The sequence below is a fragment of the Alosa pseudoharengus genome, unplaced genomic scaffold (genome assembly GCF_046254945.1).
Source record: "Alosa pseudoharengus isolate Yale_2024_CS ecotype anadromous, Long Island Sound unplaced genomic scaffold, YU_APseudo_1.1 YU_APseudo_1.1_scf_19, whole genome shotgun sequence".
NCBI lineage: Eukaryota > Metazoa > Chordata > Actinopteri > Clupeiformes > Clupeidae > Alosa > Alosa pseudoharengus.
In genome coordinates this window covers 4,720,666-4,738,766 of record NW_027468657.1, presented here as the reverse complement: position 1 = coordinate 4,738,766, position 18,101 = coordinate 4,720,666, and the positions used below count along the sequence as shown (strand labels likewise).

At 44.3% G+C, this 18,101-nt stretch overlaps 2 protein-coding genes across 2 annotated transcripts in view; one reads left to right on the top strand and one right to left on the bottom strand.

Annotated features, from left to right (window-relative positions):
- slc39a13 (solute carrier family 39 member 13) overlaps positions 1-1,251 on the top strand; it is a 21,766-nt gene extending 20,515 nt beyond the window's left edge. The window contains exon 10 of the mRNA XM_076291521.1: positions 1,127-1,251. Coding sequence (XP_076147636.1) covers positions 1,127-1,202 — 76 coding nt within the window. The 3' untranslated portion in view covers positions 1,203-1,251. The remainder of the gene's footprint in view (positions 1-1,126) is intronic.
- Positions 1,252-3,012: 1,761 nt separating this feature from the next.
- On the bottom strand, positions 3,013-17,877 carry LOC143132165 (phospholipase A and acyltransferase 4-like). Its single transcript, XM_076291520.1, has 5 exons — positions 17,791-17,877; positions 13,329-13,384; positions 12,305-12,404; positions 10,434-10,678; positions 3,013-4,107 (listed from the first exon to the last, which is right to left on the bottom strand). The coding sequence occupies exons 2-5, from the start codon at positions 13,356-13,358 to the stop codon at positions 3,997-3,999; spliced, it is 486 nt and encodes a 161-aa protein (XP_076147635.1). The 5' UTR covers positions 13,359-13,384; positions 17,791-17,877; the 3' UTR covers positions 3,013-3,996.
- Positions 17,878-18,101: the final 224 nt, after the last annotated feature.

Here is an 18,101-nt window from a genome sequence, read left to right as displayed (position 1 = left end):
CCCATAATTCCATGCGAGTTGATGTTAATGCAGTAATATTAGATTACCCTGGCCTGCAGGCTGTTAATAAAATCATTTTTTAATGTTTTTACATGTAATGGATATGTAGTCGTGTGTTTTTTATTTGAAATTGTAATCTGTAACTACTAAACTACTTCGGTGCCTCAGGCCCTTTGCATAAACAATTGAAGTCACCCTTAATGTGTATTGCATGTATCAGAGCTAATTCATCTTGGCCCAAAATTCGTTGATATGGGGCCCGTGTAGCGCTCTCGCACCTGGGCCCACCATTGGCCTGTTACGCCACTGAGAGGGACTTAACTCATTGAGTGCCAAAAACGTAATATTATGAAACTAGACACTCTAACACACCTTATATGTGATTTTGGGAACTCTGTGATGAATGGAAATGAAATATGATGATCGAAAACTCATGAAAACGCACAATCTGGACATTTAATCTTAAAACTCTGCTTTTGATGGTTGCCGCTTTGGTTTGAATCAGTGACACATGCACGTCAGGTCAAACCAGGCCATTTTTGTGGGTTTATCACTAGGTGGCAGTCTCGCCAGGTCTCGCTAGGTCACTTCCCGGAAACTTTACAGGCAACACTTCATATTTCATCAAAGACGCTACATCTCCATTTCTAGAAATAAAACAGGGATTTTGATGAAAACTAGCCACTGTTTAGTTTGGGATTTCTTAGGAACAGAGGCATGTAGAAATAAACGGTTTGTACCCACTGAGAGCTTAAAGTCTCACCTTTCAAACAAGCCATGTGTCCATAGCTATAACATAGAATACGCTATGGCTCTACAAAAATCGTTAACAATGATCAAGATTGCTGGCACTCTGGGCCAAAGCTTCCGAAAACAGCGCAGCATTCAATGAGTTAATATGTCTAATAATGCTGGCACTCACCCACTGGGCATAAGGCCATCCCTCAGTCATGATGTTTATACGGTTAAGCTCCACTTTTTACTGTCTAATTTGTGTGTTTGCTAATTCATGTGTATAGATGTGAATATCTATCTGTATCTATATCTGTGTGTGTGTGTGTGTGTGTGTGTGTGTGTGTGTGTGTGTGGTGTGTGTGTGTGTGTGTGTGTGTGTGTCTGTCTTTAGGGAGTCTCTGCTGCAGATCCTGTTGTTGTGTTGTGGAATCGCTGTCATGGCCATTCTCTCAGTTGTCGTGGACTGAACCCCCCCCCCCCCCCCCCACACACACACACACACACACCTGCCCCCCCCCCCCCCACACACACACACACACACACACACACCTGCCCCCCCCACACACACACACACACCTGCCCCCCCCCACCCCCCTCCCAATCAGCCCAGGTGGCGAGTGCCAGCACGACTGACCACAGATGCCTTCTCTTGCTATTGGAGCTTTAAAGACTCTTTGATTGAACAGCAGCAGCCCGATGATGGACAAATCCTCCAGTGTCAAAGGTCAAACTAGCCATTGATCAGAAAAGCGAGACAATCAAAAGCCTTCCTTGCACACACACACTCACACACACCTTCCTCACGGAGAGACGGCCCAAAGAGAAACTTCAAAATGCTCTGGGACCTTTCTACACTGAGAGACGAAAGGCCAGTCTGAGGAAGCTGTGGATGACACACACACACACACACACACACATACACACACACACACACACACACACACACACACATACACACACACACACACACACATACACACACACACACACACACACACACACACACATACATACAAACACTCTCAGTTGCGCCCGCCTTTTTTCTGTTCCTTACGCATGTTTCAACCACGCAAGGCCTGTCTCTCACGCATATGCTTGATACACACACACTACCACACACACACACACACACACACACATATGCATATGCTAACACACTCCTTCTGAGCTGTATGTGCCATCCTCACTGATGTCCTGCAGCTGAGTGAGTCCTCCACGCTGCACCTACCACAGGGCGCTTCACCACAGGGCAGAGTAGCCCCGTCCGGCCCCGTGCCCTGCTTAGGGTTGGCATGGGCCTAGCGTGGGCCTGGCGTGGGCCTGGCAAGACTCAGATGGCCGTGGAGCTGGTCCTGGGGCGGTGTGGGCTTCTCCAGCGCCAGTGTGTCACGGTTGGCGTGGTCAGCTGCATGCTCTGTGCTAAAGAGTGAGCTAGCATTGGCTAGCACCGGCGCAGTGTGCTGTGGTGCTCTATGTCTGAGTATTATGGTCTGGCCCATCGGTTTGAAAAGCCCAGCGGGGAACAGAAGGACTCTGTGCTGAGTATTATGGTCTGGCCCATCGGTTTGAAAAGCCCAGCGGGGAACAGAAGGACTCTGTGAAAAAGCTCCGCTCACAGCAGATCTGTAAGCTCTGCTTCTGGTTCATCACTTAAACGAACCTCTGCACACTATTACTGTTACTTACTCTCCTAATGTTACACACACACACACACACACACACTATTACTATTCAACCACTATTCTTTGGACCTTAGATTTGACACACACACACACACTATAGTCATTCCAGGCTCTAGATGGCACCTACCGAAAGCAGCAGAGTCTGATCGATCTGCTCTCCTACAGAACCTCCCTCAGATGGCTTTCACCGTGTACACACACAGTATTGTTACATGCATGTACACACACCGTTTTGTTACATGCCCAGTCCTGTGTCCATTAGCTACTGTTACTGAATCAGCCCAACACTACATTCAGAGTCACCAGCATGCACTAGCTGGTTTAAATTTCAACCAATCGTTAACACTTTTGATGGATAGGGATGAGCCTTTATCCAATCAGAGTTTGAGTATTGTCCAATTTCCATAGAATGCCAAAAAACACCCGACCCCCACACCAGTGTATATATGATGGAAAAAAATATATATTTTATTTAAGAAAACCATGTTGAAAATTTTTGTTCATGTTCTTCAAAATGTTTTTGGAAATAACATTTCTGTTGTGTTGAAGTCCCAGTATTATTTGTAAACTAAATAAAATGTTTATAAGTACAAAAATCTGTTGAAATGATTTATTGCATATTTATTGTATGTTATAAATGTTTATATTTGTGTTATGTCCTGGGAGATGGAAACCCTATGGAGAGGAGAGAAGGAATGTGATTGGACCAGGCCTAGTATGAAGTTGGAGTGACATTTTTAAAACTGTGCAACTCACCGAGTGGTTAGTGGTGTTCGTTGATGTTCCAAAACAAGTAGCGCAGCGAAATACAGTTCCTGTCGTGTCTTATTTGGCATTTTGTAAAATCCCATTGATTTCTGTTGGAAGACTCATTAGTCGTTGATATTACTGTGCTACTGGAAACGGAAAGGGGGCCTGTTTACATTAGGTTGTAGTCTTTCCCCCGCGAGACCTTCTTTTGCTGTCTATGCTTCAGACTCAAATATTGAGCGGAAGTTTATACGCGGTTGTGAGGTATCTGAAAAAATAGTTCCACAATAGCAAATAAAACGGATTGAAATCGTGCTTTGCGCAGATATATTTGTTTTTAATAATCAACGAACACCACTAACCACTCGGTGAGTTGCACAGTTTTGAAAACGAACGTTTGAAAATGTTTTAACGGCTTTGTTTTAAAGATATGTGTGTGCATGCCCATAGCCAGCCAACTGAAACAGTTGACTGAAACAGTCAAAGGCTATTCAAAACGAGCCAGAAAGCCGAGACAGGACCCATCATCAAAATGTCGGTGTCCACCACTCTAGTCCATCCAAAACAAACCAGAAAATGGACTCAAAGTGCTAAATACCGGAATTATCCTTTAAGTGTGTGTGTGTGTTATTAGGACAGTGCTAAAAACAGAATAGAAAAAAATCATAGGACAAATCATAAATGTGTGTGTATCTGCAGTAAGAGGTAATGAACATTATGATGTTTCTGTCTTCATGACAGACCTGTGAGTATGTGTGTGTGTGTGTGTTTATATGTTTGTGTGTTTATATGTGTGTGTTGGGGGGGGGGGGGGGGGGTCCTCCTCTTCTCACACCACCTCTTCTGCTGGCATGTCTTTCGGATGTTTTCTCTTGAACCATTTGATGATCTCTACCCAGACCACAGTACAGGAGGCACACACACACCATCCTCGTTTCACCTGGACACAGAGCAAGCCATGTTCAACACACACACATACACACACACTTTCTCTCCTTTCCTGGTTTGCTTTCAGCACCCCCAATGAATATCATTCCCAATGCAATGAAGCCTACCTTAGAAAAAAAATCTCTCTCTGTCTGCCTGTCTCTCTCTCTTTCCCCCCTCTCTCTCTGCCTCTCTCTCTCTCTCTTTCTGCCTCTCTCTCTCTCTCTCTTTCTCTCTCTCTGCCTCTCTCTCTCTGCCTCTCTCTCTGCCTCTCTCTCTCTCTCTCTCTGCCTCTCTCTCTCTGCCTCTCTCTCTCTCTCTCTCTGCCTCTCTCTCTCTCTCTCTTTCTCTCTCTCTCTCTCTGCCTCTCTCTCTCTCTCTCTCTCTGTGCGCATGGACTGAGTGAGTGGGCGGAGCCGGAGCGTCTGTGAGTGAACGCTGTGTGAGTGAGGCCGCTGTGCCTTTTCTTACCTGTCTTCTCTTTCTTACTTTTTCTATATTTTTTTCCTTTTGTTGTTTGTTTGTCTTGTATGTTTTTGGGTTTGTAGGGTTTGGGGTTAGTGGAGTGCGTGTGTTTTTGTGGTTTTACCTGGGCGTCAGCTCCTGGTTTGGAGTATGGCTGCCTCAGGTAACACTAGGGGAAAGTTTGTTTGTCTCACGTGGCGGCATGGTATAAAGATATCCTCTACCGCCAGCGTAGAAGAGTGTAGCCTGGCAGTAGGTGAAATAGTTGGGCATGACAAAGTTTTGTCTGCTGCTCGTATGAATCAAGCAATCGTTTTGTTCCTTGAGTCCGTGGAATTGGCCAACTTAGTGGTTGAACGCGGAGTAGAAATTGATGGTATTTTTACCTCAGTACTCCCTTTGTCTACCCCATCTAGGAAAGTAATACTTTCAAACATACCACCTTTCATTAGTGATGACATTCTTGTCCAGTCCCTATCCCGCTACGGCAAATTAGTTTCCCCGATCAAGAAGATCGCCATTTCCACGAAGTCCCCACTTTTAAAGCATGTGGTATCTTTTAGGCGATATGTTTACATGGTTTTAAACAACAACACAGATGATCTTGAGTTGACTTTGAATATCCAGGTTGATGATTTCAATTATGTCATATATGTCACGAGTAATCTGATGAGATGTTTTGGTTGTGGTTTGACGGGTCACCTAGTGCGTGCCTGTCCAGAAAAGTGCACCAATACTACCGCCAATGTCAATGGTCTAAATGAGAATACTGGGGAGGGACAGTCTGCCAGTGATGAGGCGCCCACAAATGGTGGGGAGGCTGGGGTGGATGGTGATCAGTCACCAGGGGAAGGTTCTTCTAATGCGGATACACCTGAAGTTAGACCATCAGATCAGGATGTGTCTGATGAGATAGTAAGGGACGGAAAAGAGGGGGCCGAGGCTGAAGCTCCAGAAAATAACGTTATGCATACTGATAACTCACTGAATTCCAACGTACTAGATCTTTCGCAGGACGCTTGCGGGGAGGACAGTCAGATCATGGAAACAGAGGAAGTCCCCTTTAAAGTTCCAAAAGGTCTGAAGAGGGAAAGGGTGCGATCTGAGTCTCATAAAAAGGCAAAAAAGAAAGATCTGGTTGTCGACGTTATTTCTACGGATGCAGAGAGCGAGGGGGAATTTTCTGATTGCAGCCTAAGGTGCAGTCTTCCCCAAAGCGGCTATACAGGACGCGAGTACACTGTGGATGATTTAAAAACGTTTCTGAAGCAGACTAAAAATGCTAGGTGTGTTCAAGTTGACGAATATTTTCCCGATGTTGAACAGTTCATCGCTAAAACGAAGCTGTATATGGCCGAAGGTAGCTTTACTAGGCAGGAGGTCTACCGTTTGAATAAATTTCTCACAAAACTTAGAGCTCTGTTGAACGCTGATAGCCAGTCCACCCCAGCCCCTGTTAATTCCCAATGAATTTTAATATGTTCTTTTTTAATATGTTCTTTTTTTGCACTTTTTCTTTTATACTTATGAGTGGGTTTCAAATTGCTTCGCTTAATTTGAATGGAGCAAGAGACCGCACAAAGAGGGCGATGCTTTTTGAAACAATTAAAGAAAAAGCTATTGATGTTGTCTTTGCGCAGGAAACCCATACTGACGCAAGCAATAGCTCTGATTGGGCATTAGAATTTGGGGGGTTATCGATCTTAAGTCATAATACCTCAACTAGTGGTGGTGTTGCTATTCTTTTTTCAAGTAGCTGTATCCCCTGTTCATATGAGGTTGATGAAATTGTTAAAGGTAGACTCTTGAGAGTCAGAGCTCAATTTGAAAATACTTTTTTTGTTTTTGTATGTGTCTATGCCCCAACGGTGGGGAGGGAGAGAATGGTTTTCTTAAGTATCCTGGATGATCTGTTAAAGAATTGTGATTCTGGGGAGTGTTTACTTCTTGGTGGGGATTTCAACTGTACTGAGCTGGCTATTGACAGGAATCATGTAGAGCCTCATATGCCATCACGTAGAAGGCTCATTGAGATAATGAAGTCCCACGACCTTTCTGATTTATGGAGGAACTTTCATATAAAACAGAAACAGTACACATGGGTCCACTCAAATAATAACATTTTATCTCTGGCAAGATTAGACAGGTTCTATACCTTTAAACACCAGTTCAGTTATTTTAGAAGCTGTCTCATCCTGCCAGTAGGTTTTTCCGATCATAGTATGGTGCTTTGTAATTTTTTTGTTAGCGCCACCAGATATAAGAGTGCATACTGGCACTTTAACACTAGTCTTTTGAATGATGGTAATTTTAGGGATGTTTTTAAGTTTTTCTGGAATGATTTTAGATCCACAAAGCAGTCTTTTCAGTCTGTGCAACAGTGGTGGGATTTTGGAAAGGCCCAGATAAAACAGTTGTGTCAGCAGTATACTTCCTGTGTCAGGAGAGATATAGCTCAACGCATGAAATTGTTGGAAAATGAGATACTGGAGCTCCAAGTTTTAGCTGAAAGTACAGGTAATCAGTCATATATGGAAAATTTGAAAACAAAAAAGAATTGTTTGGCCAACTTGCTGGGCATTAAAGCACAAGGAGCTCTGGTCAGGTCTCGCTTCCAGTGTGCAGAATTAATGGATGCACCTTCCAAATTCTTTTTTAATCTGGAAAAGAAAAATGGCCAAAAACGGCTTATACATGCTTTGGTTTCAGAAACTGGAACCCTCTTATCTGACGATAAACAAATTCGTAAGAGAGCAGTTGATTTCTACAAGGTTTTGTATAGGAGTGAAATCTCCTATGAACAGGCCCTTGACAGTCCTTTTTTGACGAATCTTCCTAAGGTATCTAGAGAAGCTAATTGCGACCTTGGAAGGGTGATTACCCTGGACGAGTTGGAAAAGGCCCTCCATGGTATGGAGTGTGGCAAGGCACCGGGGATCGATGGTCTGCCGGTTGACTTTTATAAGTCTTTCTGGACAGAAGTAGGCGCAGACCTACTGGTCGTTTTGAGGAACAGCTTGGCCAAGGGGCAGCTGCCACTCAGTTGTCGCAGAGCAGTTCTTACTCTGTTACCGAAGAAGGGAGATTTGAAGGATATCAGGTCATTGAGACCCGTGTCTGTTCTATGTGCGGAATATCGGCTGCTCTCTAAGGTTCTTGCTAATAGACTCAGTGAAGTTTTAGGGGAAGTCATTGCACCTGACCAGACCTACTGTGTGCCGGGCAGGCTTATGTATGACAATATTTCTTTTATTAGAGACGCTTTGGAAATTGGTAAACTTTTACATTTGGACTTTGGCCTAATTTCTGTTGATCGATCAGGAAAAAGCGTTTGATAGAGTTGAACATAATTATTTATGGAGCGTCTTGACTGCTTTTGGCTTTAATCCTGTTTTTATAAAGAAAATTAGAGCTCTATACTGTGACAATGAAAGTATTCTGAAAATTAATGGTGACTTGTGTGCTCCTTTCAAGGTTTTTAGGGGAATTAGACAAGGATGCCCCCTCTCTGGAATGCTATACTCCTTAGCTTTTGAGCCCCTGTTAGTACAGTTAAGAGCCAAACTAAAGGGTGTAACTCTGCCTGAGTGTAACATCTCTTTGAAGCTATCAGCTTATGCAGATGATGTAGCTATTCTGATTGAAAGCCAAAGGGATGTGGACACCATGTTGAAGGTTTTTACTGATTTTAATCTTTTATCATCTGCCAGAGTTAATTGGGGAAAAAGTGTGGCCCTGTTGGCTGGAAAATGGCCTGATGGCACACCGTGCCTCCCAGGTGGGTTAACCTGGTCTAGGGACGGGTTTAAATATTTGGGTGTGTTTCTTGGAGACGATAACTTTGTTCTAAGGAATTTTGAGGGGATTGTTGAGAAGGTTAAGGGGCGTCTTGGCAAGTGGAGTTTTTTAATTAAAAAATTGTCCTATAGGGGCCGTGTTCTAATAATTAACAACCTGGTGGCTTCATCCCTTTGGCACAGACTTGCATGTATAGACCCTCCAGCACATGTTTTATCTAAAATACAATCTATTCTGGTTGATTTCTTTTGGGATGGTCTACACTGGGTCCAACAAGGCGTGCTTTTTTTATCCAAGGATGAGGGTGGACAAGGATTGGTCCACCTGCAGAGTAGGGCAGCAGCCTTTCGTCTTCAGTTCATACAGAGACTTTTGGATGGACCTGTAAATTCCAGTTGGAAGGCTGTGGCTTGTGCCATCCTAAGAACTTTTGAAGGCTTGGGTCTGGATAGGACCCTCTTCTGGATGAATCCTGCCTTAATGAACTTAAACAAGCTTCCTGTGTTTTATCGCAATACGTTTAAAGTATGGAGTCTTTTGAAAGTATGGAGACCTCAGAATACAAGCTCTCTCTTTTGGCTTTTGCAAGAGCCATTGATATATGGTTCATGTTTGGATCTTATGCACGAGAAGCATTTTCCTGCTTTTAGTGGGATGTTTTGCAAAGCGCGGGTCATCACTTTGAGGGACCTCCTGCCTTTAGCTGGGACAGGTTTTGAGAATGCTGAAGGAGTGGCAGAACACATGAAAATGAGATCCATCCGTGTAGTTAACAAATTCCTCTTGGAATTGCGGTCCCGCTTCACAGATGCTAGTCTAGCAATGTTGGATCAGTATGCCAGGGGTTTAGTTATGCCAAATGAATGTGATCCTGTTCCATGTTTTAGTGTGTCCTCTGAATTTTGTAATGTCTTTTTGAAGGTTGAAGATTTTGTTTTTCTGGGTCCAAATCGCGCCTCTGGAAAGGCACTTTACAATCATTGTGTAAAATCTCTAAATAGGAGGTGTTTGGAGTCTAGAGTTGACACACCTTGGCGTGCTGTTCTACATGTAGAACAGGATGTCAAACCACACTGGAGATCCTTTTACAAGTCACCATTAATTAAAAAGGTGGGGGATTTACAATGGAGGATCTTATATGGTGCAGTTGCTGTAAATTCTTTTGTTTGTGTTTTGAATTCTGATGTGAGGCATGAGTGCCCGTTTTGCAATGACAGGGAAACTGTTTTTCACGCTTTTATGCAATGCACACGCTTGATGCCTTTATTTTCCATTTTACGGAAACTGTTCACTTACCTTAATGAAATTTTTTCAATGGAAACTTTTATTTTTGGTTTTAAATATGTACAGAAGCGAAGGCACAAATGTCAATTGCTGAACTTTATAATTGGACAGGCTAAGATGTCTATATATGTTAGCAGGAGGAATAAGGTTGAGCATAACTCAAGATTTGATCTTTTGATGGTATTTGCAATCTTGGTGAGATCAAGGATTTTAATTGATTTTGGTTTTTACAAGGAAATGAGTGATCTTGAAACCTTTGAGAGTATATGGTGTCAGGAAAATGCTCTGTGTATGGTTGTAGAGGATAAAGTGCAATTTAATACTTTGTTAGATGTTCCTGTGCCTGCTGTTTAACATACATAACTAGATGTGTCTTCTATTTATTTACATTTTAATCATTCATCTTTGAGATGACTGTGACTTTGTATGTCTTTTAGTTAGTTGTAAATAAAGGTTTTTATAAATTCAATTCTCTCTCTCTCTCTCTCTCTCTCTGCCTCTCTCTCTCTCTCTCTCTGCCTCTCTCTCTCTCTCTCTCTCTGCCTCTCTCTCTCTCTCTCTCTCTCTGCCTCTCTCTCTCTCTCTCTCTCCCTCTCTCTCTCTCTCTCTGCCTCTCTCTCTCTCTCTCTGCCTCTCTCTCTCTCTCTCTCTCTCTCTCTCTCTCTCTCTGCCTGTCTCTGTCTCTCTCTCTGCCTATCTTCTGCCTGTCTCTCTCTCTCTGCCTCTCTCTCTGCCTCTCTCTCTCTCTCTCTCTCTCTCTCTGCCTGTCTCTTTCTCTCTGTCCACTCTCACCTGTCTGGACTCTGCGTGGCCGTAGCGCAGGTAGGTGGCGAAGTGTTCGCAGTTCTCCAGCAGCAGGTTGTAGTCCAGCGGCTTGCCCACCCAGGCGTTAGCCTCCTCCACGATGACGGCCATGGGCCGTGGCTCATACCTGTCGTCCAGGTAGTTATTGACGCGATGGGATCGCCCCACCACCATCTCTGCTAGCTTACTGCGTGCGATGTGACCTTTGGAGATCGGCAAGTACTTGGCCGAATCTGAGGGTGACAACAGGCATGCTTTAGAGGCTATGTTCATATACACGACATGCTTTAGAGGCTATGTTCATATACACGACATGCTTTAGAGGCTATGTTCATATACACAACATGCTTTAGAGGCTATGTGGGTTCATATACATGACATGCTTTAGAGGCTATGTGGGTTCATATACACGACATGCTTTAGAGGCTATGTTCATATACACAACATGCTTTAGAGGCTATGTTCATATACACGGCATGTTTCAGAGGCTATGTTTATATACACGACATGCTTTAGAGGCTATGTTCATATACACGACATGCTTTAGAGGCTATGTGGGCTCATATACACGACATGCTTTAGAGGCTATGTTCATATACACGGCATGTTTTAGAGGCTATGTGGGTTCATATACACGACATGCTTTAGAGGCTATGTTCATATACACGGCATGTTTTAGAGGCTATGTGGGTTCATATACACGACATGCTTTAGAGGCTATGTTCATATACACGACATGCTTTAGAGGCTATGTTCATATACACGGCATGCTTTAGAGGCTATATTCATATACACGGCTTGCTTTAGAGGCTATGTGGGTTCATATACACGGCATGCTTTAGAGGCTATGTGAGTTCATATACACCGCATGCGTTAGAGGCTATGTTCATATACATGGCATGCTTTAGAGGCTATGTGGGTTCATTGCTATATAAACCATCATGTTTCAATGGCAGACTGTAAATGTGTTATAATGTTACAGTGATCTGTATGGCCAATATGGCAGAAGTGTTTGAGTTTTTATTGTATACTGTAAACTATAGGAGGTAAATTTTTCTGACAGATATTGCGATTACGATTTGCAATATATGATTTTTGAATCTCAATTTATTGATTCAGTTCAATATTCCAAATGTCTCTTTAATTGTGCCTCCCTTGGTTGGTGAGCACGCCCAGGCCACAAGAAGCACAGCACCCCCAACCGACTGTGACGCTCACCAATCAGAATTTCTAGAGGTGACATAGTCAAGGTCCAGGAGGATGAAGTAAATACAAAAGTCAGAAATGTGACAAAATTAACTGGGCACGATAATTTGTAGCTTTTGCGATTAGGTAATTGCGCTGGTTCATGTTGTTATAATTGTGCAGCCCTTTTAGGAGGTCTAATGAACCAACACAAGCAGACATATGTTTGAGGAACTGACCAACACTAGCAGGCATATGTTTGAGGAACTGACCAACACTAGCAGACACATGTCTGAGGTGAGGAACTGAAACGAGCTATTTTGCTATTTCACTTGAAGATTACTGGTATTCTGTATTTTGCTATTTCACTTGCAGATTACTGGTATTCTGTATTTTGCTATTTCACTTGCAGATTACTGGTATTCTGTATTTTGCTATTCCACTTGCAGATTACTGGTATTCTGTATTTTGCTATTCCACTTGCAGATTACTGGTATTCTGTATCTGCTTTACATCATTCCCTCCTGAGCTGTCACCTGTTGCCAACAGCAGGTGAAATATTTCAAAGCACTTTTAATCGTAAATACTGTAAATGTAAACATCTCTAAATATCGGATGATCAACAGAAATGTGCTCCTAAAGGCACCTGGCAGTGGAGGCAGAGGGATTTGTACCTGGGACTGTGAAGTGCACCACGTATCCATCTCCCACGTACACGACCCAGTGGCTATACAGCGTCTCCATGATCTCCACCATGTCCCCTGGCACTGGGTCCTACAGAGCACACAGCAACACCACACTCAGCCATGATATATCACAACACCACACTCAGCCATGATATATCACAACACCACACTCAGCCATGATGTATCACAACACACTTACTCAGCCATGATATATCACAACACACTTACAGGACACACAAGAAGACATCACACTTACTCAGCCATGATATATCACAACACACTTACAGGACACACACAAGAAGACATCACACTTACAGAAGACATATCAGATGTACAGGATGTATGTATACAGTACAACAGACTCACAAGAGTCATACAACAGACCTAAAGGAGACACACAGCAGTAACAAACTCAGAGAGACACACGACAGACTTACAGCAGGCATACTGGTGAAGACCTTTCTAGAAGTGAACGCAACTTACAGCAGGCATACTGGTGAAGACCTTTCTAGAAGTGAACGCAACTTGTGAAGACCTTTCTAGAAGTGAACGCAACTTACAGCAGGCATACTGGTGAAGACCTTTCTAGAAGTGAACGCAACTTACAGCAGGCATACTGGTGAAGACCTTTCTAGAAGTGAACGCAACTTGTGAAGACCTTTCTAGAAGTGAACGCAACTTACAGCAGGCATACTGGTGAAGCCATTCTAGAAGTGAACGCATCTGTGTGTGGTGTAGGGGGTGAGGTGTGTGTGGTGTAGGGGGTGAGGTGTGTGTGTGTGTGGTGTAGGGGGTGAGGTGTGTGTGTGTGGTGTAGGGGGTGAGGTGTGTGTGTGTGTGTGTGGTGTAGGGGGTGAGGTGTGTGTGTGGTGTAGGGGGTGAGGTGTGTGTGTGTGTGTAGGAGGTGAGGTGTGTGTGGTGTAGGGGGTGAGGTGTGTGTGTGTGTGTGTGTGTGGTGTAGGGGGTGAGGTGTGTGTGTGTGTGTTGTGCAGTGATTGGATGATAGACTGACCCGGTAGATGCAGCTCAAACAGCAGCCCATTGCTCCCAAACACCAGCCCAGATCACCTGTAGACAGAACAGTAAACATCAGCCCAGATCACCTGTAGACAGAACAGTAAACATCAGCCCAGATCACCTGTAGACAGAAGAGTAAACACCAGCTCAGATCACCTGTAGACAGAAGAGTAAACATCAGCCCAGATCAAACAGAGCTGTAGAGACATGTCAATGTCCCGGACCTCCTGCAATCAGACGGAATAGAAATGTGAAATATGTATGGACATCCGAGACAACATTCTAAAACACCTCTAAAATATCAGGACACAGGATACAGGATATCCCACACCTAACCCTCACACACACACACTAGCACATAATCCCACCTAACACTCACACACTCACTAGCACATAATCCCACATAACACTCACACACACTAGCACCATAATCCACCTAACCCGCACACACACATTAACACATAATCCACCTAACCCGCACACATACATTAGCACATAATCCTACCTACAGTAACACTCACACACACATCAGCACATAATCTACCTAACCCACACACACACATTAGCACATAATCCCACCTACAGTAACACTCACACACACACATTAGCACATAATCCCACCTACAGTAACACTCACACACACATTAGCACATAATCCACCTAACCCGCACACACACATTAGCACATAATCCCACCTACAGTAACACTCACACACACATTAGCACATAATCCCACCTACAGTAACATTCACACACACACATTAGCACATAATCCCACCTACAGTAACATTCACACACACACATTAGCACATAATCCCACCTACAGTAACACTCACACACACACATTAGCACATAATCTCACCTACAGTAACACTCACACACACATTAGCACATAATCCACCTAACCCGCACACACACATTAGCACATAATCCCACCTACAGTAACACTCACACACACATTAGCACATAATCCCACCTACAGTAACACTCACACACACATTAGCACATAATCCCACCTACAGTAACACTCACACGCACATTAGCACATAATCCCACCTACAGTAACACTCAAACACACATTAGCACATAATCCCACCTACAGTAACACTCACACACACATTAGCACACAATCCCACCTACAGTAACACTCACACGCACATTAGCACATAATCCCACCTACAGTAACACTCAAACACACATTAGCACATAATCCACCTAACCCTCACACACACATTAGCACATAATCCCACCTACAGTAACACTCACACACACATTAGCACATAATCCCACCTACAGTAACACTCACACACACACATTAGCACATAATCCCACCTACAGTAACACTCACACACACTGTTATTTATTGTTGTGCTGCTACCATAAGGAAAGCATGTGTGTGATTGCAAACTGAGTGTAAGTGTAACTGAGTGTAAGCACAGCTTCATCAATTAAAGCTTGTGCTTAATGCTGAAAAGACCAACGTAATAGTCTTTTCAATCTCAAGGAAGAATGAGTTAGACCTGAACATTGTCACCGATATCAGCACATACTCCGCCTAACCCTCACACACACATTAGCACATAATCCCGCCTAACACTCACACACACATTAGCACATAATCCCACCTAACCCTCACACACACATTAGCACATAATCCCACCTAACACTCACACACACATTAGCACATAATCCCACCTAACCCTCACACACACACATACTCCACCTAACCCAGTTAGTGCCACTGCCCCCTCTCCTCTGGGTGATCGATGTCTGGCACACGCACAGCAGGCCCTATAGCACACGCACAGCAGGTCCTATAGCACACGCACAGCAGGCCCTATAGCACAAGCACAGCAGGCCCTATAGCACACGCACAGCAGGCCCTATAGCACACGCACAGCAGGCCCTATAGCACACGCACAGCAGGCCCTATAGCACACGCACAACAGGCCCTATAGCACACGCACAACAGGCCCTATAGCACATGCACACGCACAGCAGGCCCTATAGCACATGCACACGCACAGCAGGCCCTATAGCACACGCACAGCAGGCCCTATAGCACACGCACAACAGGCCCTATAGCACACGCACAACAGGCCCTATAGCACATGCACACGCACAGCAGGCCCTATAGCACATGCACACGCACAGCAGGCCCTATAGCACATGCACAGCAGGCCCTATAGCACATGCACAGCAGGCCCTATAGCACACGCACAACAGGCCCTATAGCACACGCACAACAGGCCCTATAGCACATGCACACGCACAGCAGGCCCTATAGCACATGCACACGCACAGCAGGCCCTATAGCACACGCACAGCAGGCCCTATAGCACACGCACAACAGGCCCTATAGCACACGCACAACAGGCCCTATAGCACATGCACACGCACAGCAGGCCCTATAGCACATGCACACGCACAGCAGGCCCTATAGCACATGCACAGCAGGCCCTATAGCACATGCACAGCAGGCCCTATAGCACACGCACAACAGGCCCTATAGCACACGCACAACAGGCCCTATAGCACATGCACACGCACAGCAGGCCCTATAGCACATGCACAGCAGGCCCTATAGCACACGCACAGCAGGCCCTATAGCACACGCACAGCAGGCCCTATAGCACACGCACAGCAGGCCCTATAGCACACGCACAGCAGGCCCTATAGCACACGCACAGCAGGCCCTATAGCACACGCACAGCAGGCCCTATAGCACATGCACAGCAGGCCCTATAGCACAAGCACAGCATGGGGAAATGAAACATGCCCTGTTCCCCTGGGCAACTTCCCCCTCACAGCAGAAACATTCACATACACACACTCACATGTACACACACACACACACACACACATATGCGCACACACACACACACACACACACACATATGCGCACACATACATACTCACATACACACACACACACACACACACACACACACATATGCACACACACACACACACACACACACATATGCACACACACATACACACACACTCACATACACACACTCACTTGCACACACACACACACTCACACACACACACACACACACACACACATGCACACACACACACACATGCACACTCACACACACACACCAGAAACTCTCTTTCACAAACACATATTTACACAGAAGTATGTCACACAGACACCGCAACACACACACACACACACACACACACCAAACAGAGGAATAGTCTCACAACCAATGCCACACTTTTCAGAGATCAAACACACTGCTCCACTTTTCAATCAGACTAATAATGGAATATTATTTACCCCTGCCTTATCAAGAGCCCATAACTGCCGGTGGGGGCAGCCGTGGCCTACTGGTTAGCGCTTCGGACTTGGAACCGGAGGGTTGCCGGTTCGAACCCCGACCAGTAGGCACGGCTGAAGTGCCCTTGAGCAAGGCACCTAACCCCTCACTGCTCCCCGAGCGCTGCTGTTGTAGCAGGCAGCTCACTGCGCCGGGATTAGTGTGTGCTTCACCTCACTGTGTGTTCACTGTGTGCTGAGTGTGTTACACTAATTCATGGATTGGGATAAATGCAGAGACCAAATTTCCCTCACGGGATCAAAAGAGTAGTTATAGTTATACTGCTTTCTATCTCAGAAGAGTGTATATAGTTATACTGCTTTCTATCTCAGAAGAGTATATATAGTTATGCTGCTTTCTATCTCAGAAGAGTATATATAGTTATGCTGCTTTCTATCTCAGCCACCACTGACACATCAAGGAGAGAGACCAGGAGTGCTGGAAAACATTTTGAGTAGGGGGTGCTGAAGATCCAATATTCATAGCATTTTAACATGGCTGTCAAGCTGTCATACTGTGGAAATATAATGTGTGTGTGTGTGTGTGTGTGCTAGTTAAGACCTGCTCAGTGTGTGAGGAAACATTAATCATTGTTCTTCTAATTTTATGGAAACACTATTCAATAGCAGTGACTGACAGTACGTATCTAATACATTATAAAAAGTCATTACTTTTAATCTGTAAGGTGATGCTCAATATGCCAGTAATCAATATGACCTATAGTATAGTCAGTGATTAAATAACAAGCCATCCAATAAGCAGGGCAATTCCACGGAAAATTGACTTTTTGTCACATCCATAACGCCAGTGAAATGCCTTGGCATTTGTATGATGTGAATGATAACATTAATTTTTTTTGCATTTTTTCTCATTTACATTCTTCAGCCAAAAATAGCAAATGCTCAAATTTCATGTAATCATTCACATCATACCATACCATCACATTTTATTGGCGTTATGGATGTTACAAAAAATGTAATTTTCCATGGAATTGCCCAGCAACTAGGCTTAATGTGATTAGATTATGAAAATACAGAAAATATGTAGAAAACTATCATTTAAATGGACACTGCGGTGCACTTAACGCTAGCCCTTATGAAAGCATGAAAGTGATTAGTACCTGTACCTGTGTGAAGCGTAGGTTCGTGCAGGTGGTTGGTTCTGTCCTTGTTAACGCTTGGCTCACTATTGAAATAGTAACACAATGAAACTGCAGGCCTACAGAAAAGAGGAAGTAAAACACACACACACACACACACACACACACACAGTTGATACACCATGCATAGTTCCTGACCATGCCGATATTACGGAACTGCATGATGCACTCAGCCTAATGCCTTCAGCCAGTCCTCTTTGTACTTATTCAAATAATAGGGGGGTTGTGGCAATCTAACAACCTCGGAAAATCACGTAAATCACGGAGTAGCCCACAGA